Genomic DNA, 19,222 nt, shown 5'->3' on the forward strand with positions numbered 1-19,222 from the left:
ATAACACGTTTAATTAACAGCAATTCATTTATTACTTGATCAAGTCGGCGTGAAACGGAAGTTGAGATTTTTTCCTTGCCGTGACGTATATCCGAGTGAAACTGCTTCTGAAATTAGAAAAAAATATAGGGCAGAGCTTAATTTCGTCCTTCGGGAATTGATTGGATCGTTGGAGGTTGGGCGTTGCATACAAAATGGAGGCAGATTTGACTGCGATTTTCTGAGAGGCGGTGCACGGATTGCCGCAACCTTTCGCCATTCCACGTGACCGAAATAGAAGAGAGGTCGTTTTGATGGGGGAGGGAAGGGTAATGTCTTTAATTAAAGATTATAAGGGTACATGAATTTTTTAAAAATAATGAAGTGTACAGATAAATCATTTATAATAAACACTACAGTATTACATAGAAAAAGTTTTTTTTTTTTGATTTCATGCCTACTTAAATCATATTGACTCTTTATTAGTTGCTGATGCAGTAATAGTTTAGTTCTTCATGAGTCATAAATTAACTCATGATTATCTGTGCATTAGTTAAGTATGAATTGATGCATATTAGTGCACCCGTATTGTAAAGTGTTACCAAAATAGCTTATTACAAAAAATCTTGATAACATCATAAGTGGACCTCAGAGAACATGCAGTTCATGACCCATTAAAAGCTCATTTTGCATCCATTCTGCGATCTAGCATTGAAATTGCATGAGCCCAGAGCTTATAAAAGATTTTTCCTTAATTAAAGACTGGTTATGTAGAGGGCACCTGTGCACTGTTATTACAAGTCGACAACAACAACAACCAAATTCATTATAAATAATGTACATCCAGGGCACAGAGAAACTCCAAATCCACTGCTAATGGAAATATTTACTAATTCGCTTGAATTAAATTAAGGCCACTCCATCAGATGGGCACGCTAGATGAGAACATCCTCAGCGTATGTAAAATTAGACTCCACGGCGTCCTGTGATTGACAGAGCTCTGATTCTAACAGACGTCGTTTAGCCCAACGTTGCCATCAAGCCGATGTTGCCTGGTGACAGATCACAAGCCCTCTCAGATGTTTACAATTAGGGCTGTCGACTTCGGGCAGCGTCACATTCCACAGTGGCCGACCCTGGAGACCTTTCCACCCGAGTCTTGAATTCGAGAAGCGTTGTTTTCCAGCGCTGAAGAAGCGTTCTCATCTGCTCTGCGTTTTGGGAGTGAGTCAAGGCCCTATTACGATCTGCTGTCTTAGTCACTTGTAAGTGAATGATCAGTTTTGACACCTTTTTCCATTCAATAAGGCAGGAGGCTGATGTTGTCCAACACAGCTGGTGATACACACACACACACAGTTTTGGCTAACATGCTTTTCCTTGCTTTCTACTTTTGTATGTGTGTTTCCATGTGTATGTGTGAGAATAAACCTGTAGTCACACTCAGTAGGATGCATGAATTCATCAGATTATCATGTTTTCTTCATTTTTAGCTTTTTACCCCATCTTGGTCTCTTGTGGATTTGCAAATATTTAAGGTTAAAGGAGTAGTTCACTTTTGAAAAAAACTTTTGCTGATCAATATTTATTTATTAAAAGAGCGATCATTTCGCTTGTTAAGACCCTTATTCATCGTCTGGAATCGTTTAAAGCCCTTTGAACAGTTTACAGTTTGTACTGAAAGTGTCTTTTGGACCTTGAACCGTTTGGTTCCCATTGAAGTGCATTATATGGAGAAAAATGCTGGGATGTTTTCATCAAAAACCTTAATTGATTTTCGACTGAAGAAAGAATGACATGGACATTTTGGATGACATGGGGGTGAGTAAATTATCCGCAAAAGTTTTTTGAAAAGTGAACTACTCCTTTAAAACAACCTTTCTTTTCTCTAATCACTAGGCCCGGACATTGACAGATTTCATGAATCAGTTCCCAAGATCCCCAAGCTGATTCATAAACTATTTTGTATAAACATAGTGTCATTTGTTACATTACTATAATATTAAAGGTTACAATTAACCAGTTCAAATTTAATTTCTCTTTATTTTTAGAGATAATAACACTCACATGTTATGATGTACACTAACATTTAAATTGCACAGTTAAATTGCAGTTTTTATATCAACTTTTTTAATGGTTGTCCAATTCATTTTTGCAATAGAAATAATAATATTTATTAAACATTTTTTATGGTGGCTTTTCTGAGCTAAATATAACATTACTGTATGTGACATTGTTTACAAGCTGTTTTATTGACGTCTAGGTAAAATGATTAAGCGATGACATAAGAGATTTCAATAAGCTGTATTGTCTCTTTCAACATACCTTCTGATGTTCATTCAAGTTTATTTCGTGCTATTACTATGTAATGAGGGAGAGGTGATCGGTTCACGTGCCGCTTGAACTGAGACAATACAGCGATCTGTCATGCCGCATTAAAGATTCAGTGTTTGAATTTTATGGTAAAATTGACAGAATTTGAAAGCTGGGATGGGATGCACGCTACAAATTTGGTGAAGTTTTGTTTACGCATCAACCGAAAACAGCATAGACATAGAAATCAATCTTGGGATTTAAGTATCGATTTTAATCAAAATCGTCATTAATCGTAACGCAGCCCTACAAATCGCTGTCTCTTTCTCTCCCTTTTAGGTTTGAAAAACAGATCTTGTTGGTTTGTATCTTTGGTCAGTGAGTCTCATCTCCTTTTTAGCCATTTTGCATGACAATCATGTATTTGAGATTGAAATTCCACGACTCCCTGAGCTCTCTGCAGTTCAATATCTCTTTGCAGCTCATTGATGGATGCTCTTGAGCTGAGTTTATCGTGTTTGTATCAGCAGGTGTTGACTGCTCTCTTTGAGTGTTCATTGATCTCCTCCACTTCAACATCTTCCTGGTGATGAGGTCAATGGCCCACAGGGGGATTTTTCAATGCTGTACAGTCACCACCAATGACCTCCTCAGCACCTACGATCTTTCACCTCAGATTAGACCCAAATGCATAACGCTGATGAAGTAATAGTTTGAGGTTTTTTTTGTCGTTGTTATGGTCACTGTATATACTATCGTTCAAAAGTTTGCAGTTAGTCAATACTTAATACTTTTATTCAAGGACACATTAAATAGATCAAAAGTGACAGTAACGAATTTGACATTGTTACAAAAGAGTAAATGCTGTTCTTTTAAACTTTCTATTCATCAAAAAATCCTGAATTAATGTATCGGTTTCTACAATTATTTTAATCAGCACAATTATTTTCAACATTTTTAATGTTTCTTGAGCACCAAATCAGCATTTTAGAATGATTTTTTTAAAGAATCAAGTGACACTGATTTTTTTTTTTACTTTAAAACTGCAAATGGGCGATCAATTACATTAGATTTGAAGAAACGGATTTTTAATGTCATTAATAATAATAATAACTTATTTTTTTCTCAGCTTTTTAAAGTTTTTAAATGGTCAGATTGTAATTAAATGCATAACAAATCAAATTATTATTATATGTTAATATATATTTACAATAAATATCTCATGATTACATAATCTATTATCTTTTATCCCTATTTTAGTTGTAAATCCCAATCAACAAAGACATTCCGTGGAATTACTTCAATGCATAATGAAGACAATAACCCACATGGACAAAAATGGTGTAAGGGTCTTCCATTATGCTGAGAAAACAAGATATCGAGCATACAGATTGAGATAACATGGACAAAATATTGAGTTAGCATGTAACATAATTACTTTACACTGTCATTGTTTTAATTACTTTGATATAAGCTAATTACGGAAGAGCATTAATGGCTGCTAACAGCATTATCAGTATCTGCACCAAGACTCCAGAGTTATAGGATTTCATTTATCTGGAAGGCAATCTGCACTGTCACAATCGATAGGAAATCTGATTGTCCATTTGCACTAATTAACCCTATTTAATGCCTCAGCAGCCCTTGCAAACAGTATCCGTAAACTTGCGTACAGCCAGGTGTGTGATGATGTGCCAAAGTTGGAAAGGAAGGACTGGATTTCTAACAGTTGAATAAGATCATTTCTTATACTGTACAAAAGTTCCCTAGCGATGTGATTTGCATTTATAGTGATATATCTGTACCCCCCTGCTGTGCTGTTCTTGTATTTCTTTTTCTTTCTCTTTTTTTTTTTTGCTCTTGACTGACTGATGGAATAAGCCAAAGCTGCTACATTTCAGTGACATAGATCATGTTTGATAAAGATGACATATATAACACTGCAGCCAAGAGAGAGAGTCGGCTATAGATCAGTAATCTGTAGCTGACATAGAAAATGAGAGGTTCCTGCCTCTAGTGCTGATTGTAGCTGTCTAGCATGCTATAGCTGATAGTGAGCTTTGATGTACTGCGCACAGATCAGTCCTTAGGACCTCAGGTGAACTAACATGGGCGTCTGCACGGGCTGCCTGAAGATAAAGCCGTATTGATTGGGATGTCTAAAGGGATTCATCAATGTGCCAATGGTGGCTCTCGACCCAGTCACCGCTCCGGAGGGGCCAAGCAGCTCAGATTTATGGTAGATCCAAGAGCTTAGAGAAAAAACAACGTCCCGTATCCTTGGTAAATAACAATAGCAGCTGCTTTTTACAACACATAGCTGCTGTAGACACAACAACTAACTGAACTTTTTACACACACACACTTGACAGTGGCCCTCCAGGACCCGACCCTTGCTCTAAAACCAAGCCATCACAAAAACTTTCTGCATTTTTACATTTTCAAAGAAGATGGTCAAGGTCAAAATTGTCAATGTAGGGTTTAACACCCACACAGTCAGATTTTGTCAACAATTTCACTAGTTTTATTCTCATTTTGATTAGAATTAAAAAAAAAAAAATTCAGCAAGTTTTAAAATGACTTTAATTTCAGTTTTTCTTACGGGGTTGGAACAACATGAGTGTGAGTAAATACTGACATAATTTTCATTTTTGGGCGAACCATCCCTTTAATAGTATTACGAGAATCAACATTTCTGTTTTGAATTTCTGGTACTATGCTGAAGGCAACCTAATCGCTGACACAACGTGGGAATTGGTGTAAATTGCCCTTATATAGCCACTTCTGCAAACTGACATTTAAAAAGTCCTTAGCCAGGCAGACTCCATTTAGACTCACCTTTCAGGACTCATGAAATGTACACAAGGTCTTTGATGAGCTGTACAGAGCTGTGTGTGGGCAATCACGTACAACTGCCGTTGAACATCTTCCACCTACATCAGTGACAGCCACCGACAGATCTCAGGGAATACTAACTATGTAAACATGCCAAAACCGCAGTAGAAATGGCAGTAAGCACGTAAACAATTCATGCATCAATTCATGATACCTCATTTTAGTAAACAAAGACAGCATAAACAACGTTTATGGGTATTATTTTAGCAAGCTCGTCTGCTTGTCCTTGTTCAGCTGTTGTTTTAAGAACAACAGAATGTCAACAATATCTGAGTATAAGGTTAAGTGCACATGATCTGAATTATGCAAATGCAGTAAAGGCACGGGGAAGTGAACTAACATCCTTCAGTAAGTCCTCACCCTATTTGACACACAGCACTGAAAACAACTCCAGAACTCTTTGTTTATTCAAGCAGTTCTAAAGTTTGGGGTCAGCTTTAAAAAAAGAGAAAGAAATGATTACATTTATTCAGCAAGGATGCATTAAACTGATAAAGAAAAATGACAAAGAAGGAATGGTAGTGTATATATTTCTAAAGGCATGTTGTTGCTATAGTGGACACAACATTAAAGTCGTTTTCAGCCATTTTTGTCCAAATAGGTAAAGATGCATGAAGGTTCACAACCCGTCCGAATATTGATGAAGTGCAGTAAAAACCAACACATGCAGAACTTTTCACTGTTTTATCAATGATAACACATCAGTGGCTCCTCAAAAACATCATCACTCAGGGCTGGACAAAAGGAATCAAAAAATATGATCTGTACAGAAAAAGTCTAAAAACAGGAAGTTGGTAAAAATGGGCGATCCCTCTTTATCTGTTATCAGTGCAACAGTGTAGCCTGGAAGGAACTTTGGGAAAGCCGCAGGAAAAAGGTGGGACTATTGTCCTAGTATCCTGCCAGTTTGAACGCAACCTTATTGTTCCAGAGAATCCTTTTTTTTTTTGTTTTACTTTTTTTTTGTTTTCAATGTAATATGTCACATATCAGCCAGGACCCCATAACCTGTTTTTGCATAATGCAGCCAATTGATAAGGAAGTTGTGCGCTCTATTTGTCCCATAGCGAGAACAAAATAAAGTTTAAGTCCATTGCTACTACAACAACCAAAATGATACATGTGTATTAATCTGAACATAAATTGATACTAAAATAATTAGATAGATCTCAGTCCTATATGGCTGACTGCTTAACAAAACTCTTTTCATGTGCTTTTAAAACACAATCATCGTCCATCACCAGCTTTCTACAAAATCAATTAAGCAGCATGTAATATGAATGATGATGGACATGGTTAGACTGATTTGCCATTTGGTGCCATTTTAAGCTCTAATGGGACTGTGGAAGATCTGTGATGATTGGTTTACCTCGAGGACTTTGATACTGAGTTTCTACAGTGAAATGCATTATCGATCGCCCTCAGATCAAAACGAAACCCCGCTGTGAACTCGCACTGCTCCTTTGCATAAATGCATCCCATTCCAAAAGCATTAGACATATTAATAAAGCTAGTCTTTCATTTGTTGTCTTCCTGGCGACCTCTTCTGTATTTCTCTCTCTCGGAGCTTGTGAATATTAAGATGCATTATGCTAATGATCTAATACCAGCGGAGGTCGAAAAAACTCCTCCTCTGAATGTTAACCAGCATGCTTGTTTGCACATGCTCATGTGGCAGGTTATGCAGTAAACCTTTTAAACGGCAGCAAACATGTTTGATGCTCTTTCAGGATGCATGCCTCAAGGCAAACAAGCAAACTCTATATGGCTTCTGTTAAAGGAGCACACGTTTTTTTGTTTTGTTTATGCAGCGCAGGCTGATATAGCAGTCAAAATTAACCTAGCGGCGTGGATGCAACAGCATGCTATTGTATATTATAGTATTGTCCAGTTCAGTCAGCCATGATTCATTTTTTCAGCAACTAAGATAAAGTCTATACAAAGTATCAAAGTCCATTTCATGGAAAGTCAGTTCATTCGGTGGGAATATTTGCAATAGTGATGTCCAGTTCACAAATCAATCATTCTTTTGGACTGGAAGACTCAGTCCAACTCACTTTCAGATGTGCTTGACTGTCCCTATTTAAAATGAGCTGATATATGATACTATGAATGATTCCCATTTTTGCCATCTCAATCAAGTACTCCAAGAGTGCTCAGATACCCCTTTTCCACCAAAGCATTTTGAGTGCCGGTTCAGAGTTGGTGCCCGTGCTTGAACCAGTTCTTTGTGTTTCGACAGCTAAAGAACCGGTTCTCGGCCTGGAAAACTGGTTCCGAAGCGGCACCAACTCTTTGCTGGACTAGAACCTTTCTTTTACCACGTCATGCTTGCGTCGGGGGCAGGGGCGGGTTTAGATGTGTTCTAAACATCTTTTCCGACCATCACAAAGCCAGGAGAAACATTTGCAGAAATACGATGGAGCCGATGGTCCGCCTTTGTAATGGTTATGCTTGAAGTTGGCGCAAGCGTTTCTATTTTTAATTAATTTTTTATTCAAAACATAATAAGAAAAGAAGAATACAGTCACAATATAGAACAAATAAATGGAAAGAAAAAAAGACTCAAGACAGGGGTACATAACTAATCAGAAAAGATTACATATCAAAGGAATTGATTAAAAGACAGAAGTAATGTTGTACTAGCAAGCATTTCTAGCTAAGACGTTTGGCGACGTACACAGTGACGTAACAACGTTGTTCCCTGGGCGCTCTAGTAAGTGGAAAAACAAACAAGTTCTGAAAAGTTTCGCAAGTTGAACCAACTCCGAACCAACTTTGAACCAGCACCAGTTTCGAACCAGTTCTTTTTTGGTGGAAAAGGGGTAGGACTGAACTGAGAACAGTCTTTCAGACATATCTGAAGGGCTGTCTGCTGAGGTGAATTAAAGCTTTTTTTATGGTTTCTCATGGTTTATGTAAAAAGGTGAGTTGATTATGACTTGTTTATTTGATTTAGACATTTAAACATCTGCATCATTATTAGGTGATTTCATCATAGAATTGCGTGATTACTTAAACAAACTGGTAAATAAGTTATTTTTAACAGGTTTATTGTAACAAACTGTCTGAAAGAACCAAATAGCAGAAAAGAATATGACTTCCCATCAATAGTTAATGCCACTGGGCAGCAAGCATTTTGGGCATGCTAGAACTCCTATCTAGTTGAATGGGGAAATACAATTTACATTGATGCATTTAAATCAACGACAAAATCTGACATGCTTCTAATGGCTACGGTGATGTGATTAATTTACCAATTGGCTATTGGCTCTTTTATTTAGAAGGAAGGCACTGTCCTACAGTAGGCACTGTCCTAAATGGCACCCTAAACACTTGCAGACTTCCTAAGTCCTCACTTAAGTAAAAGCACTTTGACTGTCAGGAAGAAGTCTGCTAGAGAGCTCGCTTCAGTTTGGGCTTGGCAAAAGTGTGCATCACCCACGAGCACCCTTCTGAAATTTAAAATGACAAATGGGACACCCAATGGTCTAATGGACTTAACAGCCATTGTAAGTCCACCAGACCGAAAGTGCGTAAGTGTGCCATTTGAGACAGGGCCATGCAGTCTTTGCTAGTATTGAGCCGTATGTGATCTCAACACTGCACCCCCAAGTGGCGACCCACTCCATGTAAAATAAAGGCGCTTTTATTAGACTACCCATGAGTCATGCGACTTTTAGAAATTACTGCTCATTTTTGCAATTTAAGTTTACACATTTTTCATAGTTAAAAAAAGTTATGTTCAATGGTATTGCTTAAATGTTCCAACAGTTTTTAGAGGAAACATCCAAAGGTTTAACACTTTCCATCAAAAAAAAAAAAAAAAAAAAGGCATAGATTTTCTTGAACAAGTTGACGTTGAAAATTTCCATAAGCAAATAAGTTCTGTAACTAATGCTAACTACTTGTAAAGAGAGTTCGGAAATGTTCAACTTAAAGGGGTAAAACCAACTGTTAACTGGTTGAATATTTCAAGCCAACATACTGAATAGATAGCCTTGAATAGAATAGATAGCACCATAGAATCACATTGTTTACAGAATAAGCCAATAAATGACTTGTCATCTCTGTGAGGCATGGGTTAGGAGAAAGTATTTCAACAAAATATTACAAATTTCACCTTTCATTCATTATCATCCATTTAACAAGCCTTCCGCGACAAACTCTCTGGTGCTCTTTAAAACGCAACACTAACTGTTTTGAAGTTAGTTAGCTGCCAGCACATGGGCTGAACAGCCTTTGGACAATAAAATACATCAATCACCAGCTTCTGTACTGAGAACTCTCAAGTCAAGAGTCGGGACTCTCGAGCCCTCTTGTCTAGCTTTCCTGAGTTCTTCTTTCCTGCTTTTGTCCAATTCTACTTTCACTTCAGTCATGTGATGTGCACCGTGGAGCTTAATTCCAATGTTAAGCACTAACATATAGATTATTTAGTCTTATTGGACAGTCATTAAATGACTGATGCAGAGAAATATAGAGCCAAGTGATTATCAAACACCTTTGTTTGACAGTGGCTATTTCAGCGCTGCGCTCCCCCTGTTGTTTCAGTGTTTGCCTGGAGCTTTTAAACTAAGAAAGTCTGCATGTCTACATGATGGATGGCTGTGGGGGAACTCTCCCTTGTAAAATCTGTGCAAATAACACTGGCTTCAAATACACATCAGCGTGCTTGGCTAATAAATATTGCGCTCATTGTTTGCAAAGATATTAGCAATAGCGTTGTGCTATTATTCCGCTGTGGCAAGGCGCTAGACCTATACGAGCTACAATTTGCAAGAAGGATACAAGATATCAGACCTTTTACAAACATCTCTAGCATCCGTCAGATGGATTTGTGTGCACGGAGCAGAGATGTTTGTTCATTTGAGTCTTAAACAGAATTCTCAATGAAACGCACATGTTGCAGGTATAAAACAGCAAACATGACATCAGAATGTTTGATCAAAATATGTCAAGAACGATGTACTCTCTAAGTGGTGTGCATCATGAACTGACTAGTATTTCATCCAAAGTCTATTTAAGTGCAATGCAATACAATTCAATTATTTGAGTGAGTCAATTATTGATTTCAATATCACTGTTTATTAATTTCCAATATTAACCCTTTGATGAAAAAAGTGATTTTTCTTTTTCTTAATTGTATTTCTCCTTTGGCTTTCTCTCTTTTTACCCCAAGGTACAAAAGCTGTCACTGGGGCGGTACCTTTTCAAAAAGGTACACTTTTGTACCTAAAGGGTGCATATTGGTACCATAATTGTACAAATATGTACCATGAAGGTACCAATATGCACCCTTTAGGTACAAAAGTGTACCTTTTGAAAAGGTACCGCCCCAGTGACAGCTTTCGTACCTTTTTTTCTGAGAGTGCTGCATAGATTGCAACAGTTTCCAGAAACAAATCACATTTGTCAACTAAACTCATTGTTACCCTCACAATGAAATATCTTATCAAGATCGATCTCACAAAGATTTAATCTTAGCAAATGCCCTTTTATGTCAAAGTGAGGTTGTGAAGATTAAAATGATATATTGGCACATGTTTATTAGGCTCTTTGGTAAGTGCCGTTTCAGAGTGGAAGTCTACAGGGTTTGGGCCGTTGCTTATGCATTATTCATGATGTTGTTCCATTGCATCTCTGCAATACAGCCCAGGTCGCCTTAAAGTTACAACACCTCCAACAAACACATGAGCGGAGGCGACAGCGATAGGCTCCAGTGCAAATTCCAGGGAATTGTCAAAAGTTGTTCAATTAATCACATCACAAATGGGCAAGACTGATTGTGATAGCGATAAATGCTATAATTAGATTTATTCGTTTTTTTGACAGTTAAGTGGAATACGGAGGTAGGAGGTCGCAAGACTTGCATTATAACCAGCGGACCTTTGAAGAAAGCATGACTATTTCCCATTAGGATCAGCATTACAGACATGTCCATGTGTCACAGCACAAATATTTACAGCTATTATTTACAGACGTTTTACTGTTATTTTAAAAGTACATTAAAGGATGTAAAATGCTGGCAGTGTTTTAAGTGCATATAGTCTATGTTTTGTTGTCATTAAACTGTTGTTAAAAAAATGTTAGCCTAACAGAGTTTGTCAGAATATACAACTTCATATATGTGAGTTCCCAGCATGCACTGCAGAATAATAAATAATGTGTTTACCGTTATATATTTATTTTTATTGTTTGCTAAATTTATGTGGTGTTTTTGTTGTCACTGTTGTCATTTTTGTGGTGTTACTATAATCGTTTTGCTTGTCCGTTATCACCATTATTTATTAGGTTTACGTGCATCTACGTCTAATTCAATTGATGTCTTCTTTAGAGGTAAAGATTGCAGAGTTCCCTTGATGTTAAGAGTCATAAAGTGATGACGGTTCAAATATTTTGTGTTGTTAATGGGAAATGTGCTGCATGAGAAATCTGTAGTTGCCTTGACAACAATTAATTGGCTGAATGTATGTGACATTTATTTTTAAATTTGTGAACAATAAATTAAAATTGACTATTGATTTTTAAGTTTTAAAAATGGATATTTATAACAATATATTTATAATTATAGGTTGGGTGTGAATGACAACATGCAAACATTTAAGTTCTGAATGCATCTAAAATATTAAAATCAGATAATGCTTTTCATTCCAGTGCTGATATCACTTTTGCAGCAAAGTTTGTCGGACTATTCATTTTCTTTTGCACGCCAAACTGTTCTGATTTGTCATAAAGTGCTTTTGGGATCTTTTATACACTTAATCATTTTCCTTTATACTTTAAATTATTAATCAGGTTATTATTGTAGCCACACTTATAGTTTTTAAAGTAAAAGTTAATTTTCAAATATTTATTTAAAACAGCTGTGTTGCTCTAATAGATGAGCATCACTCCTCTGAGCTCGTGCGCTGTTCATTAACTTACTGCCTTCACGGATTTTAATTAGTGATCAAAGTAGATGTTGCTTCTGTACGCATCACCTAAATGATGTAAATTCAGAAAAGTTCACCATTATATTCTTAAAATGTATATAAAAATGCATTTAATAAAAATAAATAAATGAAGGACCAATTTCATCACAATGCACAGTAGCCTTGTGCAACCATGCAACTTACAGGGATCACAAAGTCAACCAATTGCAAAACTAAAACATAGGCTATAGTTTCATCACTTAGTTCGCCCTCTTAGTTTTGTATAATCAGGTAAAGTGCGAATAATTTCGCAAAAGCACTGGCCAGCATAACTTTTCCCAAACTACAGCTGTCACTGTCTCATGTGGAGCGATGCCAAACTCACCTCTGTCCGGGACTGAAGTCGTTTGTTCATCTCATAGATCCTGTACTCAGGCTGCACCATGTACGGTGAATGCCTCCGGTAGAACGGTCCGAAAGGGGACGAGTAGAACGGGTCGTGCGGAGGGTTGGACATGTTGATTCCGTCGCGTTTACAGCAGCGCCGAAGATTCAGCATCCATACAGCGCGCGTACAGGATCTCCAAACGCCGCGAGACAGCAGCAGCAGTCACTGGCTGCACGCGGAGCGGAGAGATGAGAGCGCGCGGAGGAGGCGGGAGAGGAGGCGAGCAGAGGAGGAGGGCTGGGCTCTCATTGGATAGCCGCAGGCTGCACTGGAACATTGTTGAGGGTGAGCTCAAGCAAGTCTTACCATCCCACCAAAAAGCAACTGGCCTTTATGGTAATGTTTGTGTTCAGTAACATTCACATTACCGTATCAGTGTTGTTGTGCACACCGGGGCTATAGTTGTCTTGTCAGACAGGGAAGTCTTCACTAGTAAGACTTTGTCAATTGTGTGTTGGTTTTAAGCATTTAGTTTAAAACTATGAAGTACAAGGCCTACATGATCATTTGTGAATTATAGGCCTATCCTTCAGATTAACTTTCCATTTTTTTTAGCCTACTGTGGTAAACTTAGGCCCTACATACATTGAAGTGAACACGGAAGTTGCGATAGTACTATTTTCATCCCTACTATGACGTATTTCCAAGTGAAACAGCTTCTCGAAGAAGACAAAAGCTAGGTCAATCACTGATCTGTATAATAATTCTATAGATCAGTGAGGTCAATGTTTGATTTTGTCCATCGGTTGTTATGGTTGATTTTTGGATCATTGTCTTCACAGACATAATAAATACATAGACGCCCCATTGGCCGCTGGAGCGTACTTCAACTTTCTCATACTTCTCATAACAAGAATTGAGAAAAAAGTCTGTTTCGTGTGCTTTCACAAGCAAGACTGAACATTTGTTTCTGGTTGTATTTGGTCATGATGTAGTAATGGAGACTTCAGATGTCCCAACGCCTGCGATGAGAAGACTAAACGCCTCAACACCTGTGAAGAGACGACTCAACGCCGGCGATATGTTTTGCCCTTAATATTACATGATTAACTAATTGTATTTTTCCATGTACTTTTCTGTAATGCACTTTTTGTAAAGCTGCTTTGAAACAATATATTGTGAAAAGCGCTATACAAATAAACTTGAATTGAACACTATTGATTACTATTTTATTTGCTGTATTGCAAATTGACTAAACTAGCTATTATACTTCTCACTATATTTACCATTTGCATTGCACTAGTTGTACCATATCATATTACCATAGATAAAGGATCCATCAGTTATCTTTGTTATTGCTAAAATCGGGTCTATCACAGAAAACCCTTTTTCCACATAAGAAAACTTTATTTAATGTAAAAATGTAATTATATCTTCACAATTCTTATCCAAGAATAAAAAGCCATAGCTTATACATGACAAGCCTTAGCTTTGACAATTCCTTATTAAAAAAAAAAGCTTTATAAGTCTAACTCTCAAGATTTTAAATAACTAGCGATGAAAACATTTTGTACACCACATACAAACCACTGAAATCAGTTGATAAATGTAATTTTTCTTTTTGTTTTTATCCAGAAATACTGCTCACCGTTTACTTGCATTTGATAGAGCAGTCTTGCCCTCGAAATGTCGGACGCCCAAAACGGCCAATAGGGCGTCTATGGTTGTTTTTTTCCTATGGCTGTGATCTCATGTGAGTGACAAGTTGTCCCACCCTCAAGCCAGTAAACACGTCATTAGAGAAGAGAAGAGAAGAGAAGAGAAGAGAAGAGAAGAGAAGAGAAGAGAAGAGAAGAGAAGAGAAGAGAAGAGAAGAGAAGAGATTTGGCTGCAAGAAAGCGGGAAGTTATTTTTAATTAATGATTACAAAGACACATATAATTTAATATAAAAATAATGATGTGCATGAATAAATCATTTATAATAAATAGGCTATGCAATATTCCATAAAAATAAGAATAGTCTATTTTGATTATAGTGACTTTAAGGCCACAAGGCCTTATGCCAGGGCCAGAATGTAATGGGGCTCTAAGCAAACATGCAAAATTTCAAAACGTGGGGATAAAATGTAACCATAATGAATTAATTATAGATATTTTTTTATTTATATTTAATGATTTAATTCAAGCATTCGGCATACTGTAAACTAATGAAAGGTGTGTGAACCTGTGAACCTATATCATGAACCTACGTGATATAAATCTGGATTAAAGAGGATATACAATTAAATGACTTCAGTAAAGAGATATAATGTTTAAAGGACAGCATATGTACATATTGACCCATCTTGAATAAGACAAATGCACTGTAAATACTACTATCAAAACTCTTAATCCTACATTGTAAGGCTTGTGTTGCATCTATGTGATTTTGCCCTTCTGTTAATGCTGCATGGTACAGTATCCTAATACATTATTGCTCCAAAAATAACCTCTATAATTTAAAACCAAAATAATATTGCACTTTTATAGCACCTCCATATATCAGAATAATGGCCACACCTGAGGCTTCTCTTGTGTAGTTGCATCAGTTGTGAATAGAAACTGCACTTTTACAAATATGCTTTGAAACTTTTCATTACATATGTTGCAGGAGTTATTCAGACTTATTCAGAATTGGAAAATTATTCAATGTCTATTTATTTTTATGCTAATGTATTCTAATGCTGATGCTGATACATACATTTTCACATTGAGCGTTAGAGCCTTTTCAAGTCGAGCCCAAAAATGCTTTTCGAAATCCATTTTTCAATTTATGCTAATTAGCTGTGTTTTCTGTGGAAGTATCTGAGGCTCAACCATCTTAGACAAATGAAAGTTTAACTCCAAACACTCCAGGCACAGAGATAGGTAATTATGAAAGTTGGAGTGAAAATCTATTAATAAAACTCTTAATTAAAAATTACATTATTTAATATCTCAAAAACGTAAAAAATTTGAGAAGAAATGGTTGTTTGCCCAAAGCACATTTATACAGTGTGACCAAAGGCTATGCAGCTCCAAAAAAATAAAATAAAAAACTTTTTTTTTTTTTTAATTTGCCATCTACTTTTAATTTCAGGTTTAATTTTATTAATTAGAAGTAGAGCCTGATCGTGGAGTTAGTGGTGTTGAGGGAGATGTGGTAAGGTGAAAGAGGAAGAGGACTTCTGGGGGTAATTGAAATGGGTCAGGACACATATAGACAGTCCTTCGCCAGGCTCCCTACTGTTACTATGGTAACATACCATGGTGCGTGGCGGATGCCGCCTTTTCGGCAGGTTTGAACCCAAACACACACACACACACACACACACACACACTCACATACATAAACACTGCTTTACCTCCAGAAATCTCCTAGCTAGATTTATTGTTTTGAAAATGTACGTTTATACCATTACAGTTTTTTTATGTAAAGTCATTTTTTTTGTTCGTGTTTAATGATCATAGTCTTGCAATGTATTATTTTTCAATTTGTAACTTAATTATATTTATCAATCTTGCATCCATTCCGCTTAATTTTCCAATGCTCCAAAACACATAACAATAGATTATGTTAAACAACAGCACCATCAAGCCTCAAGAACAATTTACTCTATGAAAAAGCATCTCAGTCTTTCAACACAAACAGACTTAGTGAATTTAATAATGAATAATGGTGTGATCTTGTTCATGAGTAATACTTTACAATTAAAGATCTTCACTGCAGGACACTGAGGTAGATGCAATGTGATTTTGACCTAGGACATGACTATCCCCCCACTCCACACACACACACACACACACACACACACACTAATGTTTTCTGAATATGGATGAAATGTACCCCTGTGCTCGAGGAAGAACTGCTAGTTTTGCTGGAGAATCTCATTAGCATCGTAATAGCTTGCAGCCTTATTTGCATATTGCCAAGAGTGATTTTTTTCCCCCTTTGGATAAAGGAGAGAGAGAGAGAGAGAGAGAGAGAGAGAGAGAGAGAGAGAGAGAGAGAGAGAGAGAGAGAGAGAGAGAGAGAGAGAGTGAGTTGGTAAAAAAAGCAAAAACTTTGAAGCTCCATATTTTATTTCATTATTTAAGTTAAATAAATTCTAATTGAAAGACGCCTTTCAATTCTGTTTCCCAGCTCATATTTAATACAAATAGTTGACTTGTTGAGCATTTGCAGAGAAAACATCCATTACTGAGATAAACACTATTAAGTATTTTCTCATTATGAAAAAAATTAACAAAAACATCATAGTTTGTCTCTCAATTAATCTGATACTTCAGGACAACAAATGTGTCACCTGAGGGAAATTTTACCATTAAGGAACCCAAACACATTTTTTGAAGGACTGCAGAAATGATCTCAGAATAAGAATAAAGACAGTAATATTTAGTGTTATATGTACAGTTGAAGTGGAATTTCTTGCAGTTCAACTGTAGGCATGAGAAATCTTTTCTGCATACTTTATTACAGTTGACCTTTCCATGTGGTATTTCATTTCAGTGGCGTATGACATGTTTGTAATGTGAAAGCAAGATTTGCTTAAATACGGTGGCTCTGCTGGTGGTCTCCAAACGCCAGTATCTGTCTCTCACATTCTCATTTTCCCTGATGGGGACATTCTAAAGCCAAACCTAGAAATCTGGAAACCTTTTAAGTTTCCAACTGTAATAAAAAAAAATAATAATAAAAAAAACAGGGGAAAAAAAATCTAATTTCACAGTTTAACATGCTCTGCTTGTCTGACTTGTGTTACTTGAGCATGCAAAACCTAACTGTTGACTTTCCCCGAGTGATTTATGGGAAACAATTATCCTGACTTAGTTTAGTTGCAAGCGGCATAGAATAATTTATTTGTTTATTTTGTACATACATTATATCTTGTGCCTGAGTAGCGAACATAAAAGAAAATTAAGGAGGGCTGTAGTTAAAGAATCAAGGTAATTATTCTTACTAAACCACAAGAGTAAACTAAACTAATTGGTTTTTATACCAAGTGCCCATGGATAAATATCCCTATATCAGAGTAGTATATTGACAAAATATAAGACATATTATACATTTAAAATATGTTTGAAATGATTGTATGTATATATATATATATATATATACAATCATTAATTAGCTGTGCATTAAATGATTTTAATGTGTGACGTGAAGGCAAAGAACCAACAACAACTACAGGGGTTGGACAATGAAACTGAAACACTGGCCAATGTTGGAGGTTTCAGATCTATATGCCTGGCGGCCAATCTTCAGAGTGAAGCACAGGTGGATCAGTGATGGTTTGAGCTCCAATATCATGACAATCCTGATTGTATTTGATGGACACGACACTGCCGAGGACTACCAAACCCTTCTGGAGGATCATGAGCACCTGATGCTCAAACCGTGTATCAGCATGATCATGCACCAACACACACAGCAAGACTTGTGACAGAAGGGTTTGATGAAGATGAAAGTGACGTTGAACATCTCCCATGGTCTGACAGTCACCAGATCTGAATATTATTGAGGTGTTTTGGAGGAGCGAGTCCACCAGCATCATATAGTGACCTGGACACTGTTCTTGAAGAGGAACGGCTCATAATCCCTCTGGTCACTGTGAAGGACTTCTATCTGTCAATTGGTGCTGTATTTGGATGCAAAATGAGGCCCTCACCATTCTAACAAATTATTGTGTAGTAAAACCAGGTGTTTCAGTTTTTTTGTCCAACCCCTGTACGTATATTATATATGATTTATTTATCATGTGTAATTTATTCCTGTAATACAAAGCTACATTTTCAGCATTACTCCAGGCTTCAGTGTCACATGATCCTTGAGAAATCGAGAAACATTTATTGTTATTATCATGTGTATGCAGAGGAAGACGAGAATTCTAGTTTCTAATTTCAATAAACTTTACTTAAAACAATCCCAAACTCAAATACAAGGATGACAGGCAGAACTTTACACACACTGAACATAAGCCATTTATGAACATTTATGTCACAGCTGACATAAACACCATACAGTACATAAATGAGAACCAACCAAGACTAAGGGCCTTTCTAAGTGTCCTTGTGTTCTTGTAAAACGTCATCTTTTGTGGCCCAAGTACTGTCCCAATATACAAGTTTGCATTTTGGCAAAAACGGTTAAAAATCCCAGATGTGTTCTTGACACACCCATTTTACCGAGGATGCATCAGTTGGTAACGTGTGTGAACTTGACGGCAGAAAGTTCCAAGCATTCAATTTGGCATTCGAGGAAGGAGAGGCAGGTCATTACAGTAATTCATTTTTCTACGATCAGCGGTGTGCATTTCAAACATTGGGATTTTTATGAAAATGTATGGCGAATCGAAAATGTGTTTCGGAAGTGGGAATCTCCATAAGCGCCTACGGGTGTTAAATTAGCTAGCGAGCCAACCGGCCAGTTTGATCGGCCAGTTTGGTTTCCCCCTCACAGTCAGAGACAATTGCAGCCTGGCTGTTATCGTCAATAATTCTCGTTATGTTTGGATGGGGTATTGTCTGCAGGGGTATTATTGCGCAATACCAGCAAGAACACATCGTCTCAAACTGTCAGCAGCGTTCTGTGTGCTCGTCACCTTGTGAGCTCATTCTTCCAACAACTAGCAAGAGCGTTCTCCCCAAGAACACAAGTCCGTTCTTTGGATTCTTGGTTTTGAGAAACACCCAAACTGAACAGAAGGAAACTA

The 19,222-nt window shown here is 37.0% G+C and overlaps 1 protein-coding gene across 3 annotated transcripts in view; it reads right to left on the reverse strand.

Moving 5' to 3' along the window:
* The window catches only part of ldb2a (LIM domain binding 2a), a 55,034-nt gene extending 42,272 nt beyond the window's left edge, over positions 1-12,762 (reverse strand). Inside the window, exon 1 of one of the 3 annotated variants that reach the window (XM_039648723.2) lies at positions 12,487-12,762. In XM_039648723.2, the coding sequence (XP_039504657.1) occupies positions 12,487-12,660 (174 nt within the window). In that variant the 5' untranslated portion in view covers positions 12,661-12,762. The remainder of the gene's footprint in view (positions 1-12,486) is intronic. The other 2 variants (XM_039648722.2, XM_039648721.2) reach the window with 2 other exon arrangements.
* Positions 12,763-19,222: the final 6,460 nt, after the last annotated feature.

This window comes from Pimephales promelas, chromosome 9 (assembly GCF_988280905.1).
Source record: "Pimephales promelas chromosome 9, fPimPro1.hap1.1, whole genome shotgun sequence".
Taxonomy (NCBI): domain Eukaryota; kingdom Metazoa; phylum Chordata; class Actinopteri; order Cypriniformes; family Leuciscidae; genus Pimephales; species Pimephales promelas.